Source organism: Garra rufa, chromosome 5 (genome assembly GCF_049309525.1).
Source record: "Garra rufa chromosome 5, GarRuf1.0, whole genome shotgun sequence".
Classification (NCBI taxonomy): domain Eukaryota; kingdom Metazoa; phylum Chordata; class Actinopteri; order Cypriniformes; family Cyprinidae; genus Garra; species Garra rufa.
The window spans coordinates 7,172,993-7,198,888 of record NC_133365.1 but is presented as its reverse complement, the minus strand read 5'-3'; the positions used below and the strand labels follow the sequence as shown (position 1 = coordinate 7,198,888).

General features: G+C 35.9%; 1 protein-coding gene across 2 annotated transcripts in view; it reads right to left on the bottom strand.

Moving 5' to 3' along the window:
• The window catches only part of rgs3a (regulator of G protein signaling 3a), a 162,600-nt gene that overhangs the window by 46,339 nt on the left and 90,365 nt on the right, over positions 1-25,896 (bottom strand). For both annotated transcript variants that reach the window (XM_073839383.1, XM_073839379.1), the window contains one exon: positions 7,366-8,214. In XM_073839383.1, the coding sequence (XP_073695484.1) occupies positions 7,366-8,214 (849 nt within the window). The remainder of the gene's footprint in view (positions 1-7,365; positions 8,215-25,896) is intronic.

Sequence of the window (25,896 nt, the reverse complement as noted above, 5' to 3'; positions counted from 1 at the left end):
ATATATATATATATATATATATATAATATATATATATATATATATATATATATATATATATATATATATATATATATATATATATATATATATATATATATATATATATATATATATATATATATTTTTTTTTTTTTTTTTTTTTTTACTTGTGGGTGCAGGACACTATAGTTCAATTTTGCAAGTGAGGATAGCAAAACAAAGTAAACTGTGACATAGTATACCCAAATATTCTTCATACAGTAGACTAACAGTAAAACTGATAAAAATTTGTACCAAAATTTATTCAGACACTTTGACCTGACCATGTTTTGCTTAAGTGTTTTTTCTTTAATTGCTAATGCGGCCTTTTTACACCACAGACTGAACATAATTAATTATTGCTTGGTAACTGGTCAACAAAGTATTGATAGTTGTGTAAATATTGTCTAGTTCTAGTCATATGTTATTACCATTTTCTAAACTATAGCGAATAAACTGTGATAACGTGAAAAATGTTGAAGGTGTCTGAATAAATTTTGGTGTGACTGTACATTTTTGTCACAACACTGTTTTGAAACCGTTATCAATAAAGGGCATACATTAGCATACTAATTGTAACCCAGTGTAATTGAAATGGTTCTAAATCCCAACATAATTGAACATTAAACACTATAAATTCTTGAATACTATCAAACCGTGGTAAATTGCGTTGCTTTATGATTCATTTAAAATCTGTCCTCACATAAATATTGCGTCTGTCAGAGAAACTCCCACAAATGCATACGCAGTAAGGTCAAACCACAAAAATAACTGTTATATTGCTAATTTTTCACTGTGCGTTTCACTGTTTTCAGTGCATATAGCATCTGCATTTTTAGTCCAGTGTTAGGTTTAGACGCCTATGTTATACTCCTCAACAATGTCCACCTCCATCTTCTGATACTGACTGAGTTCAGAAGGGCCTTCTGCCTCCTAAAACTCATGCATTTTAGTCTTTGTGACGTTAAGCTGGAGGTTATTTATCTCACAACATGCTCCTATCTACTGTAAATACAACCCACAATTGCTGAGTCATCTGAAAACTAATGCAGGCGGCACGATTTTGATGTTGATGTCAGGACTGCACACAAGCTCTCACAGTTATATGACCACGGTTGCAAAATCTGTTATTTGCTTATGTAGTCCACACATACACACCGAAATCCAGCTAAGCCCACAATATAGTCCAGTACATTTTCACCCAGCCTTGACAAACCCTCACGAAACATACTGCTACTTTTAGAAAGTGACGTTACAGTACTCTTCCATCTTTTTTAGTAGCGATCTCACATTCCCCATGACAATAGATGGAAGACATGGTCTGTTAGACATCGTTTCCTCTGGTCCTACATGGCAAATATTTCCTCCTCAACTCCTTGTGGATTTCCAGGCTCTGGTCCTAACTCACTGTCAGAGACTCATCAGCTAGTCTCTGGTGTAAACACTGGCTCTCTGGGTCGCCTCCACCAGGCACAATAAAAGAAATACAGCTACTAGAAAAGAGCGGGCAACCCTGCTGAAAAAAGACAGCTAAAACCAGCCTGATGGTCAACCAAGCTGGTTTTGGCTGGTCATTGCTTTAGAGGGATTTTGGCCACTTTCCCAGCCTGGTCAGGCTGGTCAAGCTGGTCTTAGCGGATGAGGCTGGGAGACCAGCTAAAACCAGGGAAAGCCACATTGATCTACTAACCAAGCAAATAATCTTAAAAAAATACCCTTTGTGCAAAAGAGACAAACAGACAGCAACTGCATCCTGCAGCATTGTATGTGATATCCATTATTCAAATGTATGGGGTTGGTAAAATTTTTGTTGAGAATTATTTTAGGGCTGTCAGTTTAACGCATTAACTTAATTAATTAGTAATGAAAAAATAATACGATTAAACGCCCCCAGACCTGTACATTATCTCATATTTCATACAGTTGACTGTTGACAAATATGACGCAGGGCAACAACACTATAAATGCAGTTATGTCCTCAAATTCAAGATATTGGTGCAAAAAATATTATAGCTATTGGTATGTATTTTGTCTCATAATTATATCACGTATCACACAATATCACACAGGCAGCAAGAACAATATGACACTATGCTGTCCCCTATCATGAGCTTAATGTGATTTTATACAACAGTTCAGTAAATAAGATATTGTGCTATATTTGAAATGTTATATTATATTTTTGCTCAATTTTGCACAGAACATATTACCATTAAAATAACAGTTTTTCATTTAAATATATTTTAAAATGTAATTTATTTGTGTGATGCAAATCAAAAAATTACTCCAGTCTTCGGTGTCACATGATCCTTCAGAAATCACTCTAATATAATGATTTAGTGGACTGGTGATAAAAAAAAATAAAAAAAATAAAAAAAACATTACTGTTGTCATTATTGTTATACATTTTGAAATGTATTATTTATTTATTATTTTTTATTATTCTGTATTGCATTCGCCCTTCCAGGAATCTTTAATGAAAGAACAGCATTTATTTCAAATGCAAATCTTTGGAACATGTCTTTTCTGTCAATTTTGATTCATTTACTGCATCTTTGCTATATAAATGTATTATTTTCTTTCAAATGATGCCACCTTCCAACTCAAAATGAACTGGAAACTAATATGTAAAATGACATTTAGTTCATTATTTACTCGCAATCATTTGCGCTTAGAAACATTAGGACATTCTTTTTTCATCTTGATTTATATATCCAACAATGTTATTTTTAATGGCTGTACAAATACAAGAAAAGCATTGTCTAGTTGCCTTGTAGATTTCAGACACAATGCAAATGTTTGTCCTTTCGCCCTACTGCAGTTCTCCTAGGAAGGCATTAATTTTCTCCAAATGCATGCGCAGACAGACACAGGATCATGTGCCCATTCAGGATATTTATAGTCTCATTATGCACCAGACACAGGCCTCAAGAAACTGCCCGTGGCTGAGAAAGGGGTGAGAGTTGACTGTCATCACTGCAGCTTTAAATTTATGGCTTTGGTTTCATATTTTCTTAAGTGAACTACAAAGGTGGCAATATGTAGTAATTTACTAGTCACATTATGCTGCATTATTTAAGAGTCTGTCCTTCATAATGAGCCATCTGAGCTAATTCCAGATGTGTATAAGATAAGGTTTTTCAGAGGAGGCCTGTAATGTGACTAGTGACCAAAATACTAATGATATTAATACTAATTAATAATAATTGCCGAACAGTTAGTAGAAACAAAAAGCTCATTTTAATAGGCAGGTTAAATTCAGGGAAGATTTCCTCTTAAAATATTACACTAAGCAAGCTTGCAGCACTGGATCTAAGGGTGCAGATAGGAACAAAAGGAGATATAAATAGAGTCAAATATGGCAGTGCTAATCAATGGAAGGCCATAAAAGCTGGAAGCCAGTGTAATTGTTGAAGAACAAGAGTGATGTCATGTGTGAAAACAGGAGTAGCGGAAGGTTTTACAAGCTGTAGGCGATGCAGTACCTTAGTAGTGATAATTTATTGATGGAAGTGGGTGGAAAAACAGATTTGGACTGGTAAGTGTTGAAAATTATGTGTCACCAGCATAACTGTGAAAAGTGTACAGGAGAGCAAAGGAAGGCAGGTGGAAATTGGGGATCGAAATGCAGAAATACTGAATAAACACAAGATACATGGGACATACAGTTGAAGTCAATAGTTTACATACACCTTGCAGAATCTGTTAAATGTTAACTATTTTAACGTCATATTTTACATAAAAAGTGTTTACATATAGCCCACAAAAGAATATAATAGTTACATTTTTAAAAATAGTTGACATACAGTTGATTTTAATACTATTTTGTTACCTGTCTGATCCACAGCTGTGTGTGTTTTTAGTGATCGTTTTTCTTGAGTCACTTGTTTGTCCTGAACAGTTAAACTCCCTGCTGTTCTTCAGAAAAAAACCATCAGGTCCACAAATTCTTTGGTTTTCCAGCATTTCCGTGTATTTGAACCCTTTCCAACAATGACTGTATGATTTTGAGATCCATTTTTTCACACTAAGGACAACTGAGGGACTCATATGCAACTATTACAGAAGGTTCAAACGATTACGAATGCTTCAGAAGAAAAAAGATGCACTAAGAACAGGGGGTGAAAACTTTTGGAATTTGTAGATAAGGGTGAATTTAACTTATTTTGTCTTCTGGGAAACATGTAAGTATTTTCTGTAGCTTCTGAAGGGCAGTACTAAATTAAATTTTTTGTTCAACAGTTTAAACCCCTGGCTCTTAATGCATTTGAACCTTCTGTAATAGTTGCATGTTATTCCATCAGTTGTTCTCAGTGTGAAAAGATGGAAATCATACAATAATTGTTTGAAAGAGTTTAAATACAAAAAATTTAGGTAATTTTATAAATTCAACTATTATTTTCTCTTGTGGACTATATGTAAACATCTTTTATATCTTATTCAGGTCAGTATTAAATAAAAAATAACATGCATTTTGCATGATCCCTCATTTTTAACATAAAAAAACATTTTCCAAATTCTGCAAGGTGTATGTAAACTTTTGACTTTGACTGTATAATGCCAAGATAATGTACCAGTGTAGTATTAGATATGTGTTTTTATTTCAAATAATATTGTTTACCCATTTCAGTAATTTTACCTATAGGGACTTTTATTTTAAAGGAAAAATCAATCAGTTTAAGCCATGGTGTGTGAACTAAAATTGGTTTATTTAATTTGATTGCTTTCGTATTACTAATTTGTAAAGTAGATTTTTTTTTTAAATAACATTTAATAATACCATTTACTATTCATATAACAACAAATTCACTAGTTATTGTCTACTGGTCCAAAAAGAAGGCATGTATTATTAATAACTGCAAAGAACTGCAACATAATGCTTGGTTAAAATTGCAACCTTGCTGATTTTTCTGTAATCAAAAGCCTCCAATGGTTCTAAAGTGAGGCAGAACAGAAGTGTTTGTGCACAAATATCTGTGAGCATACAGTGCATACATACCCTGATATTTCCTAGACAAGCTGTCAGTGGTCTGTGCATTAGTCTTTCGGTAAAAAAATTATACAACTTGCATTGTTAAGCCAGCAGACAACAAGTGACTGTCTTTGTGAATGAGTCATTGATGATTTATTCACTCTGAATCATTCACCTCATTCAATCAGGTTGAATCAATTCAACACCTTTCATTAGCTACTAGAACACAGACTTCCCATCATGCACACTTATCATCTAAAAGTGTCTAGAGTCACATCCTTCATTTATTCTATCTTTAATCAAACTCAGCAGTAAAACGTTTGTTGGGAGCATTACTTTTACATTTTTCCTAATGTGTAACATTATTGTCACTACTGACTACAAACCATCACTAAAAGTATTATGTATATAGTAGCTTCATGTGGCAATATCAAGTTACACTGATGATATGAGGTGGTAATATAAGGACACACTTTTGACTGGTAGTGTATGTATACCTACCCTATATTATGCAATACTCATTTTACGTTGCAAACACTACTGAACATTTTTGCAGGTTTTAAACTGTAGCTTGAAATTCGCTTGAACCAAGGCATTGGATCAATTCACATATGCTTAAACAAAAACAGTCATTTCAGCATGCATTCACAGACATAAATGTGTGTTCTTAAAACAGTTTATCTAGATGGCATCTTCAAATACTGTGTCACTCTGGTTAGGGAGCAAAATAAACTGACAGCACGCCACTTAGTGGACAACACTGAGAGTGCAGTTTTGGTTTTCTGTGCCTTGCTTATGTGATCGTTGGGAGTTAAATGAGTTTAAACTATGACTGAAACGCATTTGCTTAACCTTTAAATTAATTATGTGTTGCTAGTCTTTTTAGTCTGTTCATTTTTATTCCCCATCTACTTATGTGCAGGAAAATCTGTTTATAAAGGCAAGTGTCAGCACTACAATTGCTCAGGATGAATTTATGCAATTGGATCAAACGCCTTTCCTTGTTCTGCACAGTTGATGCTAAGTATAGAAATGATTAAAATCGGACTTTTATGTGAGTGCTAATGAGATATTTCTGTCTCTGTCTTGTGCTGTGCATGTGAATATTTAAAAATGGTTAAAAACATTACAAATGTTAATTATTTTACCAAAAATAGGAGGGATCATACAAAATGTTTATAACTGTTTATTTAGTACTGACCTGAAAAAGACTTTTCACATAAAAGGTGCTTACATATAGTCCACAAGAGAAAATGATAGTTGAATTTATAAAAATGACCCTGTTCAAAAGTTTACATACACTTGATTCTTAATACTGTGTTGTCACCTGAATGATCAACAGCTGTGTTTTTTTGTTTAGTGATAGCTGTTCATGAGTCCCTTGTTTGTCCTGAACAGTTAAACTGGCTGCTGTTCTTCAGAAAAATCCTTCAGGTCTGCAAATTCTTTGGTTTTCCAGCATTTCTGTGTATTTGCAACAATGACTGTATGATTTTGCGATCCATCTTTTCACACTGAGGACAACTGAGGGACCAATATGCAACTATTATATAAGGTTTAAATGCTCACTAATGCTCCAGAAGGAAAAAACATGCATTAAGAGCCGGGGAGTGAAAACTTTTGAACAGAATAGAGATAAGTACATTTTTCTTATTTTGCCAAAATATCATATTTTTTCACGTAGCCCTACAGAGGCTATAGATGATAGTCACATGTTTTCTAGAAGACAAAATAAGTTAAATTTATCCCTGATTTTCAAAAAAAGTATTCACTCCCGGCACTTAATGCATGTTTTTCCTGGTGTTTCCCCTCAGTTGTCCTCAAATCTCAAAATCATAAAGTCATTGTTGGAAAGGGTTCAAACAAACAAAAAATTGTGGGACCTAAAGGATTTTTCTGAAGAACAGCAGGCAGTTCAACTGTTCAGAACAAACAAAGGACTCATGAACATCACTAAACAAAACAAAACAAACAAAAAAACAGCAGTGGATCACTCAGGTAAGAACACAGTATTAAGAATCAATGGCATGTAAACTTTTGAACCGAGTCATTTTTATCAATCAACTATTATTTTCTCTTGTGGACTATATGGAAACATCTTTTAACACACTTATCTTTTATGTGAAATATCTTATTCAGGTCAGTGCTAAATAAACATGTATTTTGTATGATCCCTCTTACTTTAGTAAACTAATTAACATTTGTAATGATACTGAAAGGGGGATGCAAACTTTTGACCTCATCTGTAAGTCTAGTGGATGTAGTAGTGGATGTGTGCCTTGGCCTCAATAATATACCAGTTTAAGCAAGTAACGTGACAAAAATAAATGATTCACAAACCATTTATCAGAGTAAGGACAAGAAGGACTTACTTTTCTTCCGGAGAACAGCATACACAGCTGGTGCATGGACCCTCCATTCTTAGTCAGCTCTTTCTTCAGGGTTTTGGGTGATGGAAGCGTCCAGCCGCCCTTGTGTGTCCCGGCCACCTCCATGCAGTTGATGGCATTGTCAGACGTGAAGCAGTTTGTGCGAGGGTCCTGGAGAAGACTGCCCTCGCTGTGTGTGCGTCTGCGCAGGGAATTCTGCACGCTGAGTCCACCTGCGTGCTTCTCGCAGGAAGTGGCCTCCACCATGCTCCTCCGTTTACTGTCACTGCGTTCCAGGTAGTTATCGTCACTGTCTTCCTCCTCCTCCTCCTCCTCATCATCATCTTCTTCATACTCTTCATCAGTGCCAGGGGTGGAGAGGGCATCTGCGCTGAACGACCGATCTAATCGCAGCTCAGGGATGACAAATGATGAGGAAGAGGATGAAGGTGGAGCATTGTCCTCATCAACAAGCAGCTGTTTTTCATCTTCATAGTCTCTTGCGTGTGCATGCAAGAACTCCTCTTCTTCTTTCTCCTCGGTCACTGGCTCAGTATTCTCCCTCTCCTCCCCTTTCTCTTTGCCTTCATCCTCCCTCCATAGCTCATTCATGCTGCTCTCTGTGCTTTTCCCATCTTCTCCCTCAGTAGAGGGTGGAGGAGTTGGTGGAACCAAGTGGCTACCTTCTTCCAGTGGGGTGCACAGATCCTCCAGCAAGGTGAGACTCCTGGACTGAGGGCTACTAGCAGTGGTAGCTGACGCATCGGACAGGTTGCCCAGGGAATGGTCATCCTCAGAGGTCATTCTCTGGCCCCTGAGGTCATGTGGCTCATCCTGCTTGGGTTCGAGCATCTGACAACAGAAGAACACAGTGATGCAAAATTACCAATGTTGTTCTAACACATATGCATTATTACAGTGTGTTATTATAGTCAGTAACTGAACAATTATTGTAGAACTCCTGCTGAACATATACAGTCACAATCAAAATTATTCGACCCCCCAGAGACTGCAGTAATTTACAAATTCAAGCTTTTCTGAAAATCCAGGACCTAATAATTGCATCTAGAACAGATTACTAACATATTAAAAGTGATCATGTCAATAAATAATGTAGTATTTTTAAATTATATGAATTTTAAAAACAGCTATGTCATAATTATTCAACCCCTTTTTAACATAGTTTTTTTAGTCACTTATTTGTATGGTGTGGAACAAAATTGTCTTAAAACACAATTTGCAAACTCTATTAGAAAACAGAATTAGTTTGAGCTGTTACACATACATACAGTTAGCCCATGCATGTGCTGAAGTTTAAGTAGCTAATATGACAAAGTCAACAGAGCTCTCACAAAAGCTACAGAAAATAAATAATTTTATTATTTTCAACAAATTAAAAGTTCCTACAGAGACAGCTGGCAGTCTTATTCCTTAGCTTAATATATGTGACCCTGGACCACAAAACCAGTCATAAGGTTAAATTTTACAAAACTGAGATGTATACATCATATGAAAGCTCAATAAATAAGCTTTCCACTGATGTATGGTTTGTTAGGATAGGACAATATTTGGCTGAGATACAACTATTTGAAAATCTGGAATCTAAAGGTGCAAAAAAAAACAAAATACTGTGAAAATCACATTTAAAATTGTCCAAATTAAGTTCTTAACAATGCATATTACTAATCAAAAATTACATTTTGATATATTTATAGTAGGAATATTACAAAAAAATCTTCATGGAACATGATCTTTACTTAATTTCCTAATGATTTTTGGCATAAAAGAAAAATCAATAATTTTGACCCATACTATGTATTTTTGGCTATTTCTACAAATATACCCCAGCGACTTAAGACTGGTTTTGTGGTCCAGGGTCACATATGTTGTACCAGAAAACCCGAGGGTGTCAAAGAAAAAGCACAATATCATAAAACGCTTGATCAGAACAACTGAGGAAAAACCTACAATGTACAGCCAAACACTTTCAAGATGATCCAATGAAAGATGGAAAAATATTTCAATGCAGAGTATAAGATGAACACAAGACAAGCATTGCTTTCATGTTGGGGCATCTTCCGAATGCCACACTTGACCAAGAAGAACGTAAAGCACTGACTTGAACATGCTCAAATTCATTTAAATAGGCCTGTGGAGTTCTGGAAGAATGTTTTATGGAATGATGTGACCAATCTGGAACTTTTTGGACCCATGGATCAGCAGTATGTCTGGTGCAAAAAAGGCTAAACTTATAAGCAGAAGAACACCATCTCCATTGTCAAACACTAAGGTGGACCAGTTCTGTTACGGGGGTGTTTTACTGTAGCAGGAAGTGCCAATAATGACTTTATGAAGGACATCATGGATGCTTTGAAGTATCAGGCCAATTTGGCAAGAATTGTGATGGCTTATGATGAAGCTGATGAAAATATACATCCAAATCTACTTATGCTTGCTTTAGGGATCAGTCATTGAATGTTCTTGAGTAACCTGTTCAGTCTCCAGATTTAATTCTCAATGAAAATATTTGGTTGAAATATTTTAGTGACAACCAAAGACTATCAGTGATCTGAAAGCTTTTTCAGGCGAGGAATGAGCCAAGTTTGCAGTAGAGAGGTGACAGAAGCTACTAAGCACTTCTGAGCAGTGTTTATTGGTGGTTTTAAAGGATAAAAGATTCTGCACCAAATTTGACTTTTGGGGGTTGAATCATTTTGAACATGAATGTTTAGAGCCAATTTGATTTTTTTTTTTTTTTTTTTCAGAATTACTCCAATGTGTATAAATAAACTTTCTCTAATAGTGTACTAATGCCTTTGTTGAAGTGTTTTCACAAAATTTTGTTCTCTCCAACAAAATGTCTTGCAGGTCCAGGGGGTTGAATAATTTCGATTGCAACAATATGTGTTGTAGTTAATCAAGAACTACATGTTAGTGTAGCATGCTTGTGGCAATATTTATGCAAAATGATTGCTTTCTTGCACACTTCATGACAATTTCAAAATGGCACTAAAAGCAATTCAGTTTGACTCAAACTAATGAACATGAATCTGTTAACATTTTATTATTCTGTTTTGCTGGATATATCATGACAATTTGTAAATGTCTGGTATGTGGTGCTAAAATGTTAATCTCATTTGAAAGTAATGTAGCACATACACTAGCATCTACACTAAACCCTACCATCTACCATTAACCTAACCATAAGTGTCAACAAAGGTAAATATGAGATAAAAAGTAACCATGCCATTTTAATCTCTACAAGGCTTTGAGCTCTTTAATCATGAGTCATGTTTCACAGGACTCATACCCAAATGCTCCTCATTACAAGTGCAATGCTATACGGGGTGCGCTACCAAGCAAGTTTACCGTGTCAGAAAAACTGCACATATAGAGCTGGTTTATATGATGCAACTTGAATTTACAAATCATGCACTATGGTTATTTTTTTTTAGGTCATAACATAGAGAACAGGACAAGATTAACATACAAAAAAAACATTAAACAAATCCCTCTTACATAGCTGAGATAATTGATTTGATCCATCTGCTATAAATTTAATCATATAAAAAGGGCAGGTTTAACAGTTTTTTTTTTTACTGTAATGTAATGGTTAAAGGTCAAGTTAACTTCTTAATCTTTTGAATGAACACTTCTGAATCTTTCCACGATAGGTTAAAGATAAAGCACCTACAGTAACTAGCTGTCAATATTAGCAATTCACAATGAAGAACTTAAGGCAATGTGTCTTCATTGAGCATGAGAACATTTTAGACATCCATAATTTAATTTCCTCCAGGCAAGAGAAGAGATTGCTGAAAAGACAGCAATCGTTTGACCTGACAGGAAGGTAAAGTTGTTTATGTCGGCATAACAGTGATAAGTGCTATTAGGGTCCCAGGACCAGAATCCATTTTGATGTCTGTATCAGATATGATAAACCCCAAGCATTGCACTTTTTTGCCTTGAGGCCCATTCACACCAAGAATGATAACTATAAATAGAATGATAATTATATCAGCGTCCACACAAACACACAATAAATTCTGTTTATTATGAGTAAACTGCTGTTATGCTATCTGACAATTTTTTGAATGTGCTCTTTAAAGCCAGATGGATTTGGATTGGCTGATGTTTTTATTATTCATCAGCTGGACATGGACATGGACAATGATATTCTTCTATCATATATCTATTAGCAGCAGTCACTGATGTCTTGGAGTTTTAAGCAAATTAATTTAAAGCGAAAATGCATGTTGTTCTTTGAAGCTCTTTCAGTTCTTCACACCTTTTTCAGGTCAACCACCACTTCCTAGGCAGATGTATAAAACTTGAGTGATGCATTTTAAGCCTGGCGAAAAATTATGTGTATAGTAGGGGAAGATGGGGGAAGATGATGTAGATTTACTTTTTTTTAGGTCAAAAGTTTACATCCACCTTTCAGAATCTGCAAAATGTTAATTATTTTACCAAAATTAAAGGGATCATACAAAATGCATGCTATTGCTTATTTAGTACTGACCTGAATAAGATATTTCACATACATATGTACTGTATGTATACATATAGTCCACAAGAGAAAATAATAGTTGAATTTATAAAAAAAAAAAAAAATACCCTGTTCAAAAGTTTACATACACTTGATTCTTAATACTGTGGTCTTATCTGAATAATCCACAGATGTTTTTTTGTTTTTGTTTTTTAGTGATAGTTGAGTCCCTTGTTTGTCCTGAACAGTTAAACTGCCTGCTGTTCTTCAGAAAAATCCTTCAGGTCCCAAAAATTATTTGGTTTTCCAGCATTTTTTGTGTATTTGAACTGTTTCCAACAATGACTGTATGATTTTGAGATCCATCTTTTCACACTGAGGACAACTGAGGGACTCATATGCAACTATTACAGAAGGTTCAAACATTCACTGATGCTTCAGAAGGAAGAGTTATGCATTAAAAGCATAATTGAGATGGATGGAGATGTGTACATTTTTCTTATTTTGCCTAAATATCATTTTTTCTTCATTTAGTACTGCCCTTCAGAAGCTACAGAAGATAGAACATGTTTCCCAGAAGACAAACTAAATTAGATTTACCCTGATCTTCAAACTTCAAAGTTTTCACCCCCTAGCTCTTAATGCATTGTTTCCTTTTGAAGCATCAGTGAGTGTTTGAACCTTCTGTAATAGTTGCATATGAGTCCCTCAGTTGCCTCAGTTTGAAGATCAGGGTCAATTTAATTTATTTTGTTTCCTGGGTAACATGTTCTGTCTTCTGTAGCTTCTGAAGGGCATTACTAAATGAAAAAAATATATGATATTGATAATGTGTTATAGTAGGAAATAAATAAACATTTGCTAATTTAGTTGTCATAATAAAATATTAATAGAGGGGTAAGAAGCCCTTATCTTGCCTCTTTCTCCCACATTAATTTCAGCAAAGTCTTAACAACATTGTCTTATACAATAAAGGCTAAAATAAATCAAAAAGAAAAGCAGTAGTGAATTTAGACACTGAAGAATGAATTCAGAATAAAGGTTGAAAATAATAGTTTATGATAGGCCCAAAACACATGAGAAAAAGAGGTGTGAAAATATTATACCAGTAATCACAGACATTCACATTCAGATGGGATTGGCTATCTCGGAGGAGATAGCTGAGAAACAGTATGTAATTTGCTCTGGAATTTGTGCAGAGATTGTATAAGAAAAAAACACAGCCTTGGCAGATATAAAAAGGATTAAAACCACAATGTGAGCCTGTGATTTCTCAGATTTATTTCGGGAAAACTAGTCACGTCTGAATTGGGCAACACAGTCCTAGGAGTCATATTGTGTTACTTAATTTAAACATAAAATTAGGTTAAGGTCAGCACTTTTAGGATACAAACCACTGGATTTTAAAAGAGGAACAGCATTTCCTACACTGTAAAATATATATATATATATAATAGTTTTAACTTAAAATAATTTGTTAAAATTTTTAGTTTACACAAATGAAATATTCTAGTTGTCACTTAAATTAACATTAAATAATTAAAAATTTCAAGTTGACTTAACTAAAAATTTTAAGTCAGCGATGTAACAAATTATTTTAAGTTAAAACAACCTTTTTTTCAGTGTAGAACAGGCATAGAAAATTGTGTAAAAGTTAAGATAAACTATATGTCTTAACTTGTGTTTTCTTTCTTATAGGTCCATCATTTTTTTTTTTTTTTCTGTTTTGTTTCAGGTTTTGTAGATTAAGGGCAAGGGAGAAAAAAAACTTCTGAGGGGAATCTCATTATTGAAATGTTTACGTATAATTTTAGACAATGTAGAAATAGTGTACTCCATATAAATAAATAGTAAAAACACAGTCAGACAATCATTTGTAGGCAAATTCATAGTATATTCATTCCATTTTAGCCCAGCATGAGTCATAATGTTTTACTGTGTTGCATGCAACCCTGAAAAGAAAAATCTGTATATGCATTTGAATTAAATGCCAGTAGGAAAACTTACATTACCATCTACTGTCGACAATGGGAAATGCATCTTGTCTGAACAGCAGACAAAACTTATACTTTTGGGGTATAAAAAAACACATGACCAGAAGGTGGAGGTAGAAAACTAGTTCAATATTTCAGAAGCTTGATTTAATAGTTTACCCGATTTTGCTGTCTCTCAAAACAGCACTGAATGATAGGCAGACAGGTACATTGATACAGCAAATTATGGTCTACATATATATACCGAAATGCACATTTACTGTGCTAAAATAAGTACATACTGGAAGCTATCTGCCTCACAGTGTTTCACAAAACCGAATTCTAAGCAGCTCTCCCTCAAAACCAGCCCATGCTGCTTATCACTAATAGGGTGCAACCAAAGCTGGTGAGAAAGAAACTCCTCTGAGTGCTTTTCAGACTGGTTTACTGCAACAGAAAACAAGCTCAGCTGATGCAGCCAGAAGCAGAAGTCATAAGATGGAATTCATATTACCCCGCTCACATGATGTACAGCATATTAGCTCTCTCCCATCCATAACTGGAGCTACTCACTAAGAATGAGCCTCTTATCTCGCCTGTGGTATTTTTAGGTTGTGTGAAAGGTTACTACCGAACAGAGCGACACAGAGGAAATTAGGACACAAGAACCGAAGACAGATGATTTCCTTAAACTCTCTCTTTTACTCTGTTATCCGTAACGGGATGGTTCAGTCGGTGCTCATTGAGTCCCTCATGCATCACTCGCCCTTCATGACGCAGAAGAAAAAATAGAATACTTGCGTAATGTGAGGAAAAAAACCTTTTAAATTGTTCAGAGGGGGAAAAAAATGAATGTGTAGAATGAGAAAGTGACACTCAGGCCTTAACATAAACTGCGTTTCTTTTTTTGATAGATTATACAAAGACTAAAATATACTTTTGCCTGTACAAAACTGCCATGATAATAAGGTTGTGAGTGTTTAATTACAATGCAAAGTGGTGGATAATATTTTGGGTGGATTTTAGAAAAGAGCTCAAAATGTTCAAATGTGCAATGATGAAAGTGATTCTTGCCTTTGCAAACACCACTAATTATTTAATCAATAAGGGTGCAGTATTACTTTATTCTAGATGCTTGTACAACCTTTTAGTCGCTCCCAGGAAATCATCTCATCTATTATTCATTCAAAGCACTAAGCTGTCCAACATAATGACTGGAAAATATATTCTAAACATACCTTTTCTCATCAAATGAGTCTGCAGAATTGGTCAAGATACTGTGGATTTTTATGAAGATCTTTATGAACCCTTATTGTTACTAATATCAGGTGTGTGAGGCTTTAGACATACTATTTGAGAGAACTGCATTCATAGCAATTCAATGAATTGTTTTTATTGCATTGCTTTGTTCTGAAATGTGTCAAGACTCCAATTAGTGGAATAGCATTTCCAGAACTGCAAGGGTGTTATAGCAGACATTAATACCAACTCTTTTCCTACATACAATTTTCTCAATCAGGTCACAGCTACTACAGGTGGTGCAACAGAATGAAGCTATTTAATAGGTCATGCATTGGAGAATGAAAACTGTTCTTGGTATTTACACTCATAAGAGATTCCTCCACAATAAAAACACTGCAAGTTTCAGAAATTAAAAACTGATACTGTTATTAGATAAAAACGTAAGACTGGCAAGCTCACACGTTGTTCTGTCAATGGATGTGAACAAACTGCATCTCCAAAAACGTATAGGCTTCCCTAAGGATCCTTTTTTTCCAGACTGTTTAGTGAATCATTGGTTAGTCTTTGGTTTAGGGACAAATTCTCACTAATAAACAAGTAAATAACTATTAACTTTGGCTTTTGCCTAAATAAACTCCAAATTCACTGCTCATTGATAGTTGGTATGGGGTAGGAAAATAAGACATATTTGTCATAATAACCAAAAATCCATTGTATGGGTGAAAATGATCAATTTTTATTTTATGCCAAAAGTTATTAGGATATTAAGTAAAGGTTATGTTTATAAAGATATTTTGTACATTTCTTAACGTAAATATATACCAACCTAATTTTTTTATTAATCATATGCATTGATATCATTTGGACAATTTTAAAGGCAATTTTCTTAATATTGAGAGTTTTTTGCAACCTCAGATTCCAGATTTTCAAATAGTTGTATCTTAGCCAAATATTGTATCCTATCCTAACAAACCATACATGGAAAGCTTATTTATTCAGCTTTCAGATGATGTCTAAATCTTAATTTCAAAAAATGTACCCTTATGACTGGTTTTGAGGTCCAGGGTCACATATGTGCTTTATAAGTACTAATGAGCAGCCAATATGCTAGTAAAATGCATGCTAATAAGCAACTAGTTAATAGTGGGAATTAGTCCTTAAAACAGTGTTAACTTATTCTATTTTGTGTATCTCTCTAAAGCAGTGGTCAAACTAATGCATTTAACACTAAGTGTTAATATACTAAGTGTATCATTGATTGAGTGTTGCTAATAAAATCACACTGAGAAACAGTTTTTTGTAAACCTACTTAAGCTGCAGCATCTTTTGAATACAAGTAATAAAAGCACTTTTAAAACTATATATCGACAAGAAAGCAATTAAGCAAGCAACAGCAATTACCACACTCAAACAGTCTGCTGCAGTCGTTGTGGTTGCATTGTTTCGATTTCTTCTGTCTTGGGATCTGACTCGGACTCAGACATAGGCCTACACAGTATATGGCTCTGTCACAGCAATTACACAGTGATCTGCCAACAGAGAGTAAACAAAAAACTTTGCAAGCTTTATAAACTTTATCATTTCATGATTCCTTCAAAGCTAACATACAGCAGGCATGCACAAAGGGACAGCTCACTAACATTAACCAAGCATTTGCTTCTGCATATTTGCGTGATAGCTTTTCTGGCTTAAGACTCTGAGAGCAATAGGTCTGGTGTTAAGCTGTGATCCCCTGCTGCAAATGTCAACCACAGCAAGTGTGTAGCATAAGTGTCATGCCGGAGGCAGTCACAGTTCGCACACAAGGCAAAGCCACTGCTGAATGAGACGGAAAGAGCTAAAGCACATGTAGTTCATGAATGATTTAACTCCACTCATCAAAACATGCATTTAAGGGCAAAAGAAGCAGCTTTGAAATATCAGGCAAGGCTAATGACCAGTAGACCTGGGGCTCAAGGTGAGTTAAGAGGGGAATGATTTAGTACATGCCATTGTGAAGTAAAAAATGCAGCACCTAAACAAAGCATTATCGATTTGATCTAGTTTCTCTAAACCAGACTACTGCCACAAAGTCTTATCCATAATGCATCTTGGCCAAGAACCATCTAGAACAAGAGACTGCCAGACCAACATTTAAAACAACAAACCGCGGTTCACTTGGTTTTACGGTTTGAGGTTGGAATCTGTGAGAGAAGCAGAGTTGCCCATCATTGAAACTGATTAAAATATACAAAATGCAGTGCACAGCTTGCTTATTTTGTTGAAGAGCATTATCTACTCAACTCCACCTTACACTTTGTAGGGGTGGGAATCTTCAGGCACTTCACGATCCGATCCGATTCCGATTCTGGGAGTCACGATCCGATTCCAAAACGATTCTTGATCTACATTTTTTCCCCAATTAATTCTTCTGCTGTGCAAATACAACTTTACAATTTTAAAAACATGTAAAATTGCAGTTTCTATGCTTTTTGTTTATAGTTGGAATCTCTGTAAAAGTAGGTGTGTCAATCTTCACCGGTTTCAAGATTCAAGTTAATTACTGTTTTCATTAACAACTAAATATCACGATGAACACATTCTCAGTTTTCAATAGTACTGCACATGGCTACATTTTCATATTTGTTTTATATCAAATTTAATTTGGGCCAACTTTACTTTATTTTTTAAATTATGCAAGCAAGGTACTTTTTAAAACAATTACTTATTTAAAATAAGTTTTCTTCAGGTATCCGAAAGTTTACAGACAATAGTTGAGGTGACACTTTTATTTACCAGGTATGCTGAGTGCTAAAACCACCAGTAATACCAAAAATAATAATATCTTTACATTATTTAGACACCAATAAAATCAGAGACGAAATCATATTTTAATATTTCCTCTTTTTCCTGTTTATTATTATTTTTTAAAATATATATACATTTTATATAGGCTATTTTTTTCTGTGGACTTTAAACTTTTGAATTGTTGAGAAATTATGAAAATATACATATTATATATAATATACAAAAATACAATACATTTTTGGCAATCAGGATCTGGCAGCAACAGCGCGTTTTTCCGCTTGGGCGAGCGCTTCTCGGACAGCTTACCCCGCGAATGAAATCACGCGCATGACAGCAAAACAGAATGCGCATCAATTCTGAGGAGTCAAGGAAGATCCGGAGAATCTGCTTGCTCAGAAGATTCAAATAAGGGATTCATTTATAAGCATGTTTATATTATTTAACACGTGAACGCATTCTCTCTGACAGCCTGAGTATGCAGGGCATTAGCAGCTTACTGTATATGGACGGAACGCCAATGATGCACAGATCTATTTCGATATATCAGATGTTTTGTCCTGCTCTGAAAACATAACTGACTGTATGTACAGTTTCGTTTGAAACTATTCCAAAATGCAAGTGCATTTAACCGCATCCGCAATCGAGCTTTAGGACGAACAAACACAAAGCGCACGTGAGTCTGTCAGTGCAACAGTTTCTTGCATTCCAGACGGCAGAAATGAACGCATATCTAAAGTAAAACACGACGGATGGAAGCACACTGTCAAGCATTATGCGCACGTGTCTCACAGTGCAAATTCTGTGCGCTGTAGCCAGCCGCGTCTCTAGCGCGCACACGTGCCATATGCAGAAAAAAAAAACAAGCTCAGAATCGATTCTGAAATATTAGGAATCGATTCAGAATCGTTGAAGAGAGAATCGCGATGCATCGATGCATCGATTTTTTCTCCCACCCCTAACACTTTGCTTGCAGTGTTTTTAGGAAATGCATCCCTGACTAGATTTCTGGGCATCCTCGCCTGAAGGAACCACCAGATCAGTGCAGCACGGTCCAAGGCAATAAAACCTGCACTTGCGCAGAGTACAGAGTTTTCATGCCTTTACAAGCTGTTTTTTTTTTCAGCTCTGGCAAGAACATTGCACCCAATTAGCAAGAACCATTCATCAAGCCAAGAGCATTCAGACACTTCTGGATTGGTTTAATCGAGTTTAAATTTCTTGACTGATCCTCCAAGAACCTTACTCTGAAGAACTCTGCCACAGATTTCATCTAAACAGACAACTTTATATCACTTCTCCATCCAACAGGGCACCTCGCTTGAGTATGACGAAGCCTTGTTGTCGGAAGCCTCCAGGAAGTATTAATTCCTCATCTTCACAGTCAAACATGACCAGACAAAGCGAACCCACTGTGTGCATGTCATTACTAGCAAACTAAAGGGGCAACACCACTTTAGGGCAAGACACACAATGCTTGAAAAGGCATTAGCTTATCATTTGAGACCTTGTGATCCATGTCTTGTTCTTGCTTCCCTAGCTTATATGTGGCCCCTCAGGCACTACAGAGGTTGGAGAGCAGGCCGTTTCTTTTAAAAAGGAAACAATCTGGGAGCAAAACGTTTTTTAGCTTTGTGCGTTCGCAATACACATAGTCGTGAGCAACTCAGCTGAATCAGGGTCAAACAAAGATGAGATGTAATCAGGATGCTGAAAACAACATTCTGACAAAACTATGCTTCTTTTTGTGTTACATATTAATGAGGACATTCGCATACAGGGTAGATCATCAAACTTCACCCACCAGTGAATTGGCACAATGCTATACAAGCTTCAGAGCTTGTCGCTCCTACACTCAATACACCATAATGGCAAACAAAAATGGTTTTAACCTCTTTGCAAATAAAAAAAGTACATAATTCCATTGCATAAGTATTTATACCCCTATCTGGGACACTTGAAATATACCTCAGGGGCATTCATATTGGTTGTAGATGTTACTACACTTCAAAAGAAGAGGCAAATTCAATTAACTGGGTATAATTTGGAAAGGCACATGTCTAACAGCTGAAAATGCATATCAGAGAAAAAACCCAAGCCCTAATGTAAAAAAAAAAAACGCATGTAGATCTCAGAAACAGGATTGCATCAAGCCACACATCTGGGGAGAGTTCAGAAAAAAAAATCTGCTGGATTGAAGGTTCACAGAAGCATTATCTTCAAATGGAACAAGTTTGAAACAACCAGGACTCTTCCTAGAGCTGGTCAAACTGAGCAATTGATGGAGAAGGGCTTTGGTTAGAGTGGTGACCAAGAAGCTGACAGTCACTCTAGTTGAGCTCTGTTATCATATATGCAGATAGGAGAAACTTACAGAAGGACAAACATCACTGCAACACTCCACCGTTCTGGGCTTTATGGCAGTGTGACAAGACTCAATTGGAATTTGAAAAACAAAATAAAACACAAAAAGAATCCTCAGACTTTGAGAAACTAGATTCTCTGGTCTGATGAACCTCAATTTCAAGCATCATGTTTGAAGGAAACCAGGAACTGCTCATCGCCTGCAGAGTACCGCCCCTAAAGTAAAATGGGGTGGTAGCAGCTTAATGCTGTGGGGCTGTTTTTCAGCGGCAGGGACTGAGGGATTTGTCAGAGTAGGCAAACAACTCAATGCACCAAAATATTGAGAAGGCCTTAATGAAAACCCAGTCCAGAGCATTCAGAACATCATACTGGGCAGAAGGTTCACCTTCCAACAGGACAAGGACCTTAAGCACACAGCAAGAGTGGCTTATAGGCAACTCTGTGAATGTCCTTGAGTGAACCAAATCAAATATTTCTGGAGAAGCCTGAAAATGTGCATCTGCCCCATCCAACCTTACAGAGCTTGAGAGGTGAAGAGCTGGTCGCATCATAACCAAATAGACTTAAAGCTGTAAAGGTGCTTCAGCTAAGTTCTGAGTTAAGAGTTAAGGGTATGCATACTCGTCAGTACTTGGAGGATGTTTTTCTTCTAAGAGATTTACAATGGATGAGAAAAAAAGTATTGTTGGTGATTTGCCATTATTATATTCCATTACTCCATCAATAATTATGCCTAATAACTGGACAAATTGGAGGTTTATATTTACCATTAAGTTTCATCTTAAGCATCCTCCACAGTGATTTAGGATCATTTTTAGCAAAAAGGATTACGAATGAATGTTTTCATACCTTTTAGCTCTCTTCTTTCATTGAGTCATTCCATTCATAGTGTCAACCTCAGATGACACGTTCTCAAATCATTCAATACCGTCTGATGAAAATGTCAAAAGCTTTCTCAAAATGGCAATCTCCAATTTAATTAGCTGTCTTTGTACAATTTCCATGAGTGCACAGGCTATTATCAGTTCACCAGGAAACACATTTATCGACACAGTGAGTATGCAAGGTTGACAAACCTTGACATTCCAAGAAGGGTTTTTTAAAACCTCGAATTAAGTAAACTAAATGGATGAATCTGAGAAACCTGTCAAGAATGTCATTCCAAAAATCAAAAGCAAAAACAAAGAAATCATATTTTCCTTAAAGAAAATTGTGCCTATTTTAAGGACCATTAATATTGTCTGCTTTGTGATATTTTTCAGGGCTCTGTAAGTCCCAGAGCTCTGTGGTGGCACTGCAGGGAATACTCCAATTATTGTTTGATGGAAACTTGTGTTAAACAAAAATACAACATTAAGTTACAGAATATTGAGTGCAGAATACAAACTGCTTGGAAATGCAGATTTAGCCAGGTTTACTCAATAACACTGTTTGTGTACCTATAACGGCATGTAGATTGCATCAAGCCAATTCTTTTGCAAGCAGTTTTTGCAAGCTGTGGGTGAGTAGTGGACTCCATTACTGTGCGCTGTCTCATAAACCCCCATATTTCAAAAGCTTGTGTTGACAGGTTTATAGAACATTTTCATATGTTTTCTGCTGCGTTCAGCAAGTGCCATGCAACAAAATTAAGAGAACATTCATCAAATAATAATGGCAGACAATTAGAACTGAAGAAATTTGCTAGCAGTATGCTTCTCTTCTGGGCAAACTCAAGACAGATTATAGGTGCACTAAAGGCTAAACCCTGTCAGACAAAAGGTGGAACCACTCTGATATGAGTCAGAATTGTCTTGATAGAGATCATGATCAGCTGAGCACCTGTTTGCATGCTTGACTAACATTTCCTTCAACTTCAGAACAAAAATGAAGATGTTTCTCTCATCATTTATGTCAATCCATTAAAAATTCTGGAAGGTTATTAATACCCAGGAAATTTATTTTTCTATTTGCCACCTAGACTCAAGAATTGCATTCATAACAGTCAGGATTCAGACACACTCTGTCAGTTTAAGTGTCAGCCACATCAAACAGACATTACAGGGCGATTTTGGCATATTTATAGTGATGCTGACAGATTAGGAGGGAACTGAATGCAACAGCAGCTGCAATAAATGAATAATCGTGATTTAATATTTGAACAAACTGAAAATCTAATCACAGTATCACAGCACCAAGCAATGATAAATCAGTTTCTGACTGTCTTGAAGGATTCCGTCACCAGGAATCAACCAAAGGATAATGCTGGTGAACATTAATGCTAGGATGATTGATAAATCAATGGGACACTGAAGATAATTGGCTGCTGTCCCGGTGGGTCCATGCTCACAGAATGAGGGAAATCAGTAGGAGAGACGTGTCTTTACAGCGGCACCAGTACAGCATTAGAAACAGCAGATTAAAGGCATAACTGAATGGGATGGGGGGCAAACACCTCAAAGCGGACACACAGAGAGAGGACGTGCCTCGCACACCAAAACAGCACCAGATCACATGCATGCCCACTAACAAGAAAAACGAGGTAAGATCAAGAGACAATACACACATATTTACTTCAATCATGACAACTCTTTAAATAGTTTTAGCATGTTAAAGGATATGGCAGTTTTAATGTATTTGATCACACTGATGCTGCTGAAGTATGGAGACTTGCTGCCAATCACTACACAGACAGGATGCTGTGAGCATGTAAGATATGCCGCTGCTGCATGAAAAGGCCGTAGCACCTCTAGACAGGTGGATCTGGGGAAGTGGAGGGTTTCAGCAGATCTTTAACTCTTTCCCCGCCATTGATGGAATTTTCCAGCTTTCCGTGTTTTTACTTGTGTACGGTAGAAGACGCTATTACACATCTTCTGAAAGAGTATGGAAGTCTAGATCAAAACATAGCGATGAAGAAGAAGAAACAAGAAATCACGTGTAAGCAGATCATTAAAGAGCAGGTCATATGGGTTTTCGAAAAATATCTTTTTTGCAGTTTGCAACATAGCTATCCTTCAGTCTGCAAAGTTGCTAATCAAAAACGTACATGATAAACAAAGATATTGTCTCTCATCTCAAAAGAAAGGGTTGTTTCTGATCCATCTTAATGAGTCGTCCATGAGTTTGTCCATGAAAGATGAGTCTGTACCTTTTTTATTTGGACCAACAAGCGTCTCCGAACCCAAAACCTGTAAGTATGATTAATACGTTGTCTACATTTTCAATTGAGTGCTCAAAATATCAAGTTGTTTGTGCTAAAATATGATGTAAACCTAGTGCAGCTTTAGGTTTCAAGGTAAACCACAATATTACTATCTTACGTACCCACCGTTATTGTTTTGTGAGGTGTTTTGTTTCCGACACGCATTGTATACGAACCAATTATAACAGACTTGGCCAGCTGACCAATCCAAGCAAAATAGGCTTATGGAAGAGAGGGGTTTACAGAACTGCTTAAGCTAAGAACTGCTTCGAACTAATTGTATAGAAATCATTGCACAATGATTCTAAAATTAATTGTACATGCTGAGGAAAATTACAATGTTTTCTGACTTCAGATTTATTTAAACCTGTTGCAGGGGACTCCAACACAATATCGGGACACTTTAAAATACCGTATCACCTGCTCTTTAAACATTAATCATTATTTAAAATAAAACTGCCTAACATTTCATCAATCCAGGAAGTGTTATAGGTCCATGGAAGCTTTGGGTGCGTTGATGGAAGTGATCTATTCCATGCACTCTTAGACAAAAACAATATTTTCTCAGCTTTCTGTTCAAAATTAGGGCTGCACAATTAATCGCAAGTGGGTTGAAATTGCAGGTTTAGCGCGATTATGAAAGCTGTTATGTGCACCTTGTCAGTGAAGTACGGCTCTGTGATCAGTAGTAAATGCTGCTCTATCTGAAAGCACAGCGAGTTTGAGTCGCTTATAATTTTGTGGAAGCAGCTTACAATGAGCCAAACCTTACCTGTTGTAGCACCTTAAAGTAAAGCAGACTATTTAAATGTTGAGCAAGCAATCTATTTGCTACTTCAGCAGAGGCCAGTCAGCTGTGTTGTGTGGTACAGTAAATGGTGTGATGGCTAGCAAATCGCAAGATAAATGACCTATCAGCCTTAAGTGATGCTTAAGAAACGTTAAGTGTCTGATGCATCCTGAGGTCATTAATATCACATCCATCAAGTGCTCCAGAGCATTCTGGCAAGCTCTTCAAACACAATTTGAGTATATCATATTGGTTAACCTCTAATTATGTTCAGTTGTTTTACAAAAATAACAAATCCTACACGAAACCCATTTTGAAAAGCATGTAAGAGTAACATGCACACATTTGGAATGAGACCAGCAACATAAGTAAAATAAATACTTCAATTAGGCTATATTTTATATTTCTCGGGTTTGTTAAAAAATTATTAATTATTAAAAAAAAGACAGCATATACTGTGCATTTGTAGTCTGCTCTCCTGATTTAATTAATGATATATCCCATGAAAAATGCACTGGAATGCACTAAGATTCTTGTTTTTCCTCTTTAAATTATCACATATTTTATTAATAGAGCTAAATTTTGTCTGATTGTTTACGGTTCAATAAAAGTTACCCCCATAATTCATGCAAAGCATTAGGGGCATGGTAAAAAGATGGATAAACAACCACAAATTTGCATCACTGTGAAATATGATGAGGTAACTGCTGAATAGTTGCCTACAATCACTTTTATTACAGATATTTTAGTAGAATCTGACAGCATGTCTCACTTTTAGCAAGCAGAGTGGATTGTGGTGGCCCACCAAATAGAGCCATAAAATATTTAACAGTAAAGTTACCTTTTTTACGGCCATTAGAGACAATCTTTCAGCTACTAGGGCACATATTCCTCCACTCTCAGAGACGGAGAGGGGGAAGGGCACAGAGGTAGAATTAATCAAACACAGAAGGTCAGGGACACACAATACTTGATTAAGGGCACACAAGGCATCACAAAGTCGTTCAGCCCAATAAAGACGCCCGCTGCAGTCATTAACATGGCCGCCGCAGGGAAGCCTCATTTTCTTGATCCCTCATGACCAATCTCACCAACGCCTGTCCTCCACAAACAAACACGCTTATGCTTGCTAAACCTGAAACATTATTGAATGAAATCAAGTAAAATGTTGCAACTCGTAGATGAGGCATGTTGTATTATCACCAAATGACTGCGTTACCCTTTTAAAAACTGGATGTGACCTAAATATAATAAAATAATAGAATAAAGTCTACTCTGTCTAATTATTTTGTCAATAAAAGACACTTTTTGACAAACACATCTAACAAAACACAAATACATCCACAAACAGCTGTGAAATTTAACAGTGCTGTAAAATGCATGTGATAGTTTCACATTTAGGTACTGTTTCTCACAGAAACAACCTCTACAGTAGCATAGCATAAAAAGCATCTCTAGTGTTTTTTAATTGCACTGTAAAAAGTAATTTAAGTTTACTACTAAGTTTAAGTTTACTAATTAAATTGTGCACACTCGTTGCCCAAATTCAGTTAAGTAATCTTAACTTAACTGTATTAAGTGTAATTTAAGTCTTATCTACTAATATATTAAAAGTAGTAGTCCTTACTTATTTTGAGTTCAATTTACTTAAGCCATTTAAGTTTTGTTAACTTAATTGAATCTGTGATCTGAGGAACACTAAGAG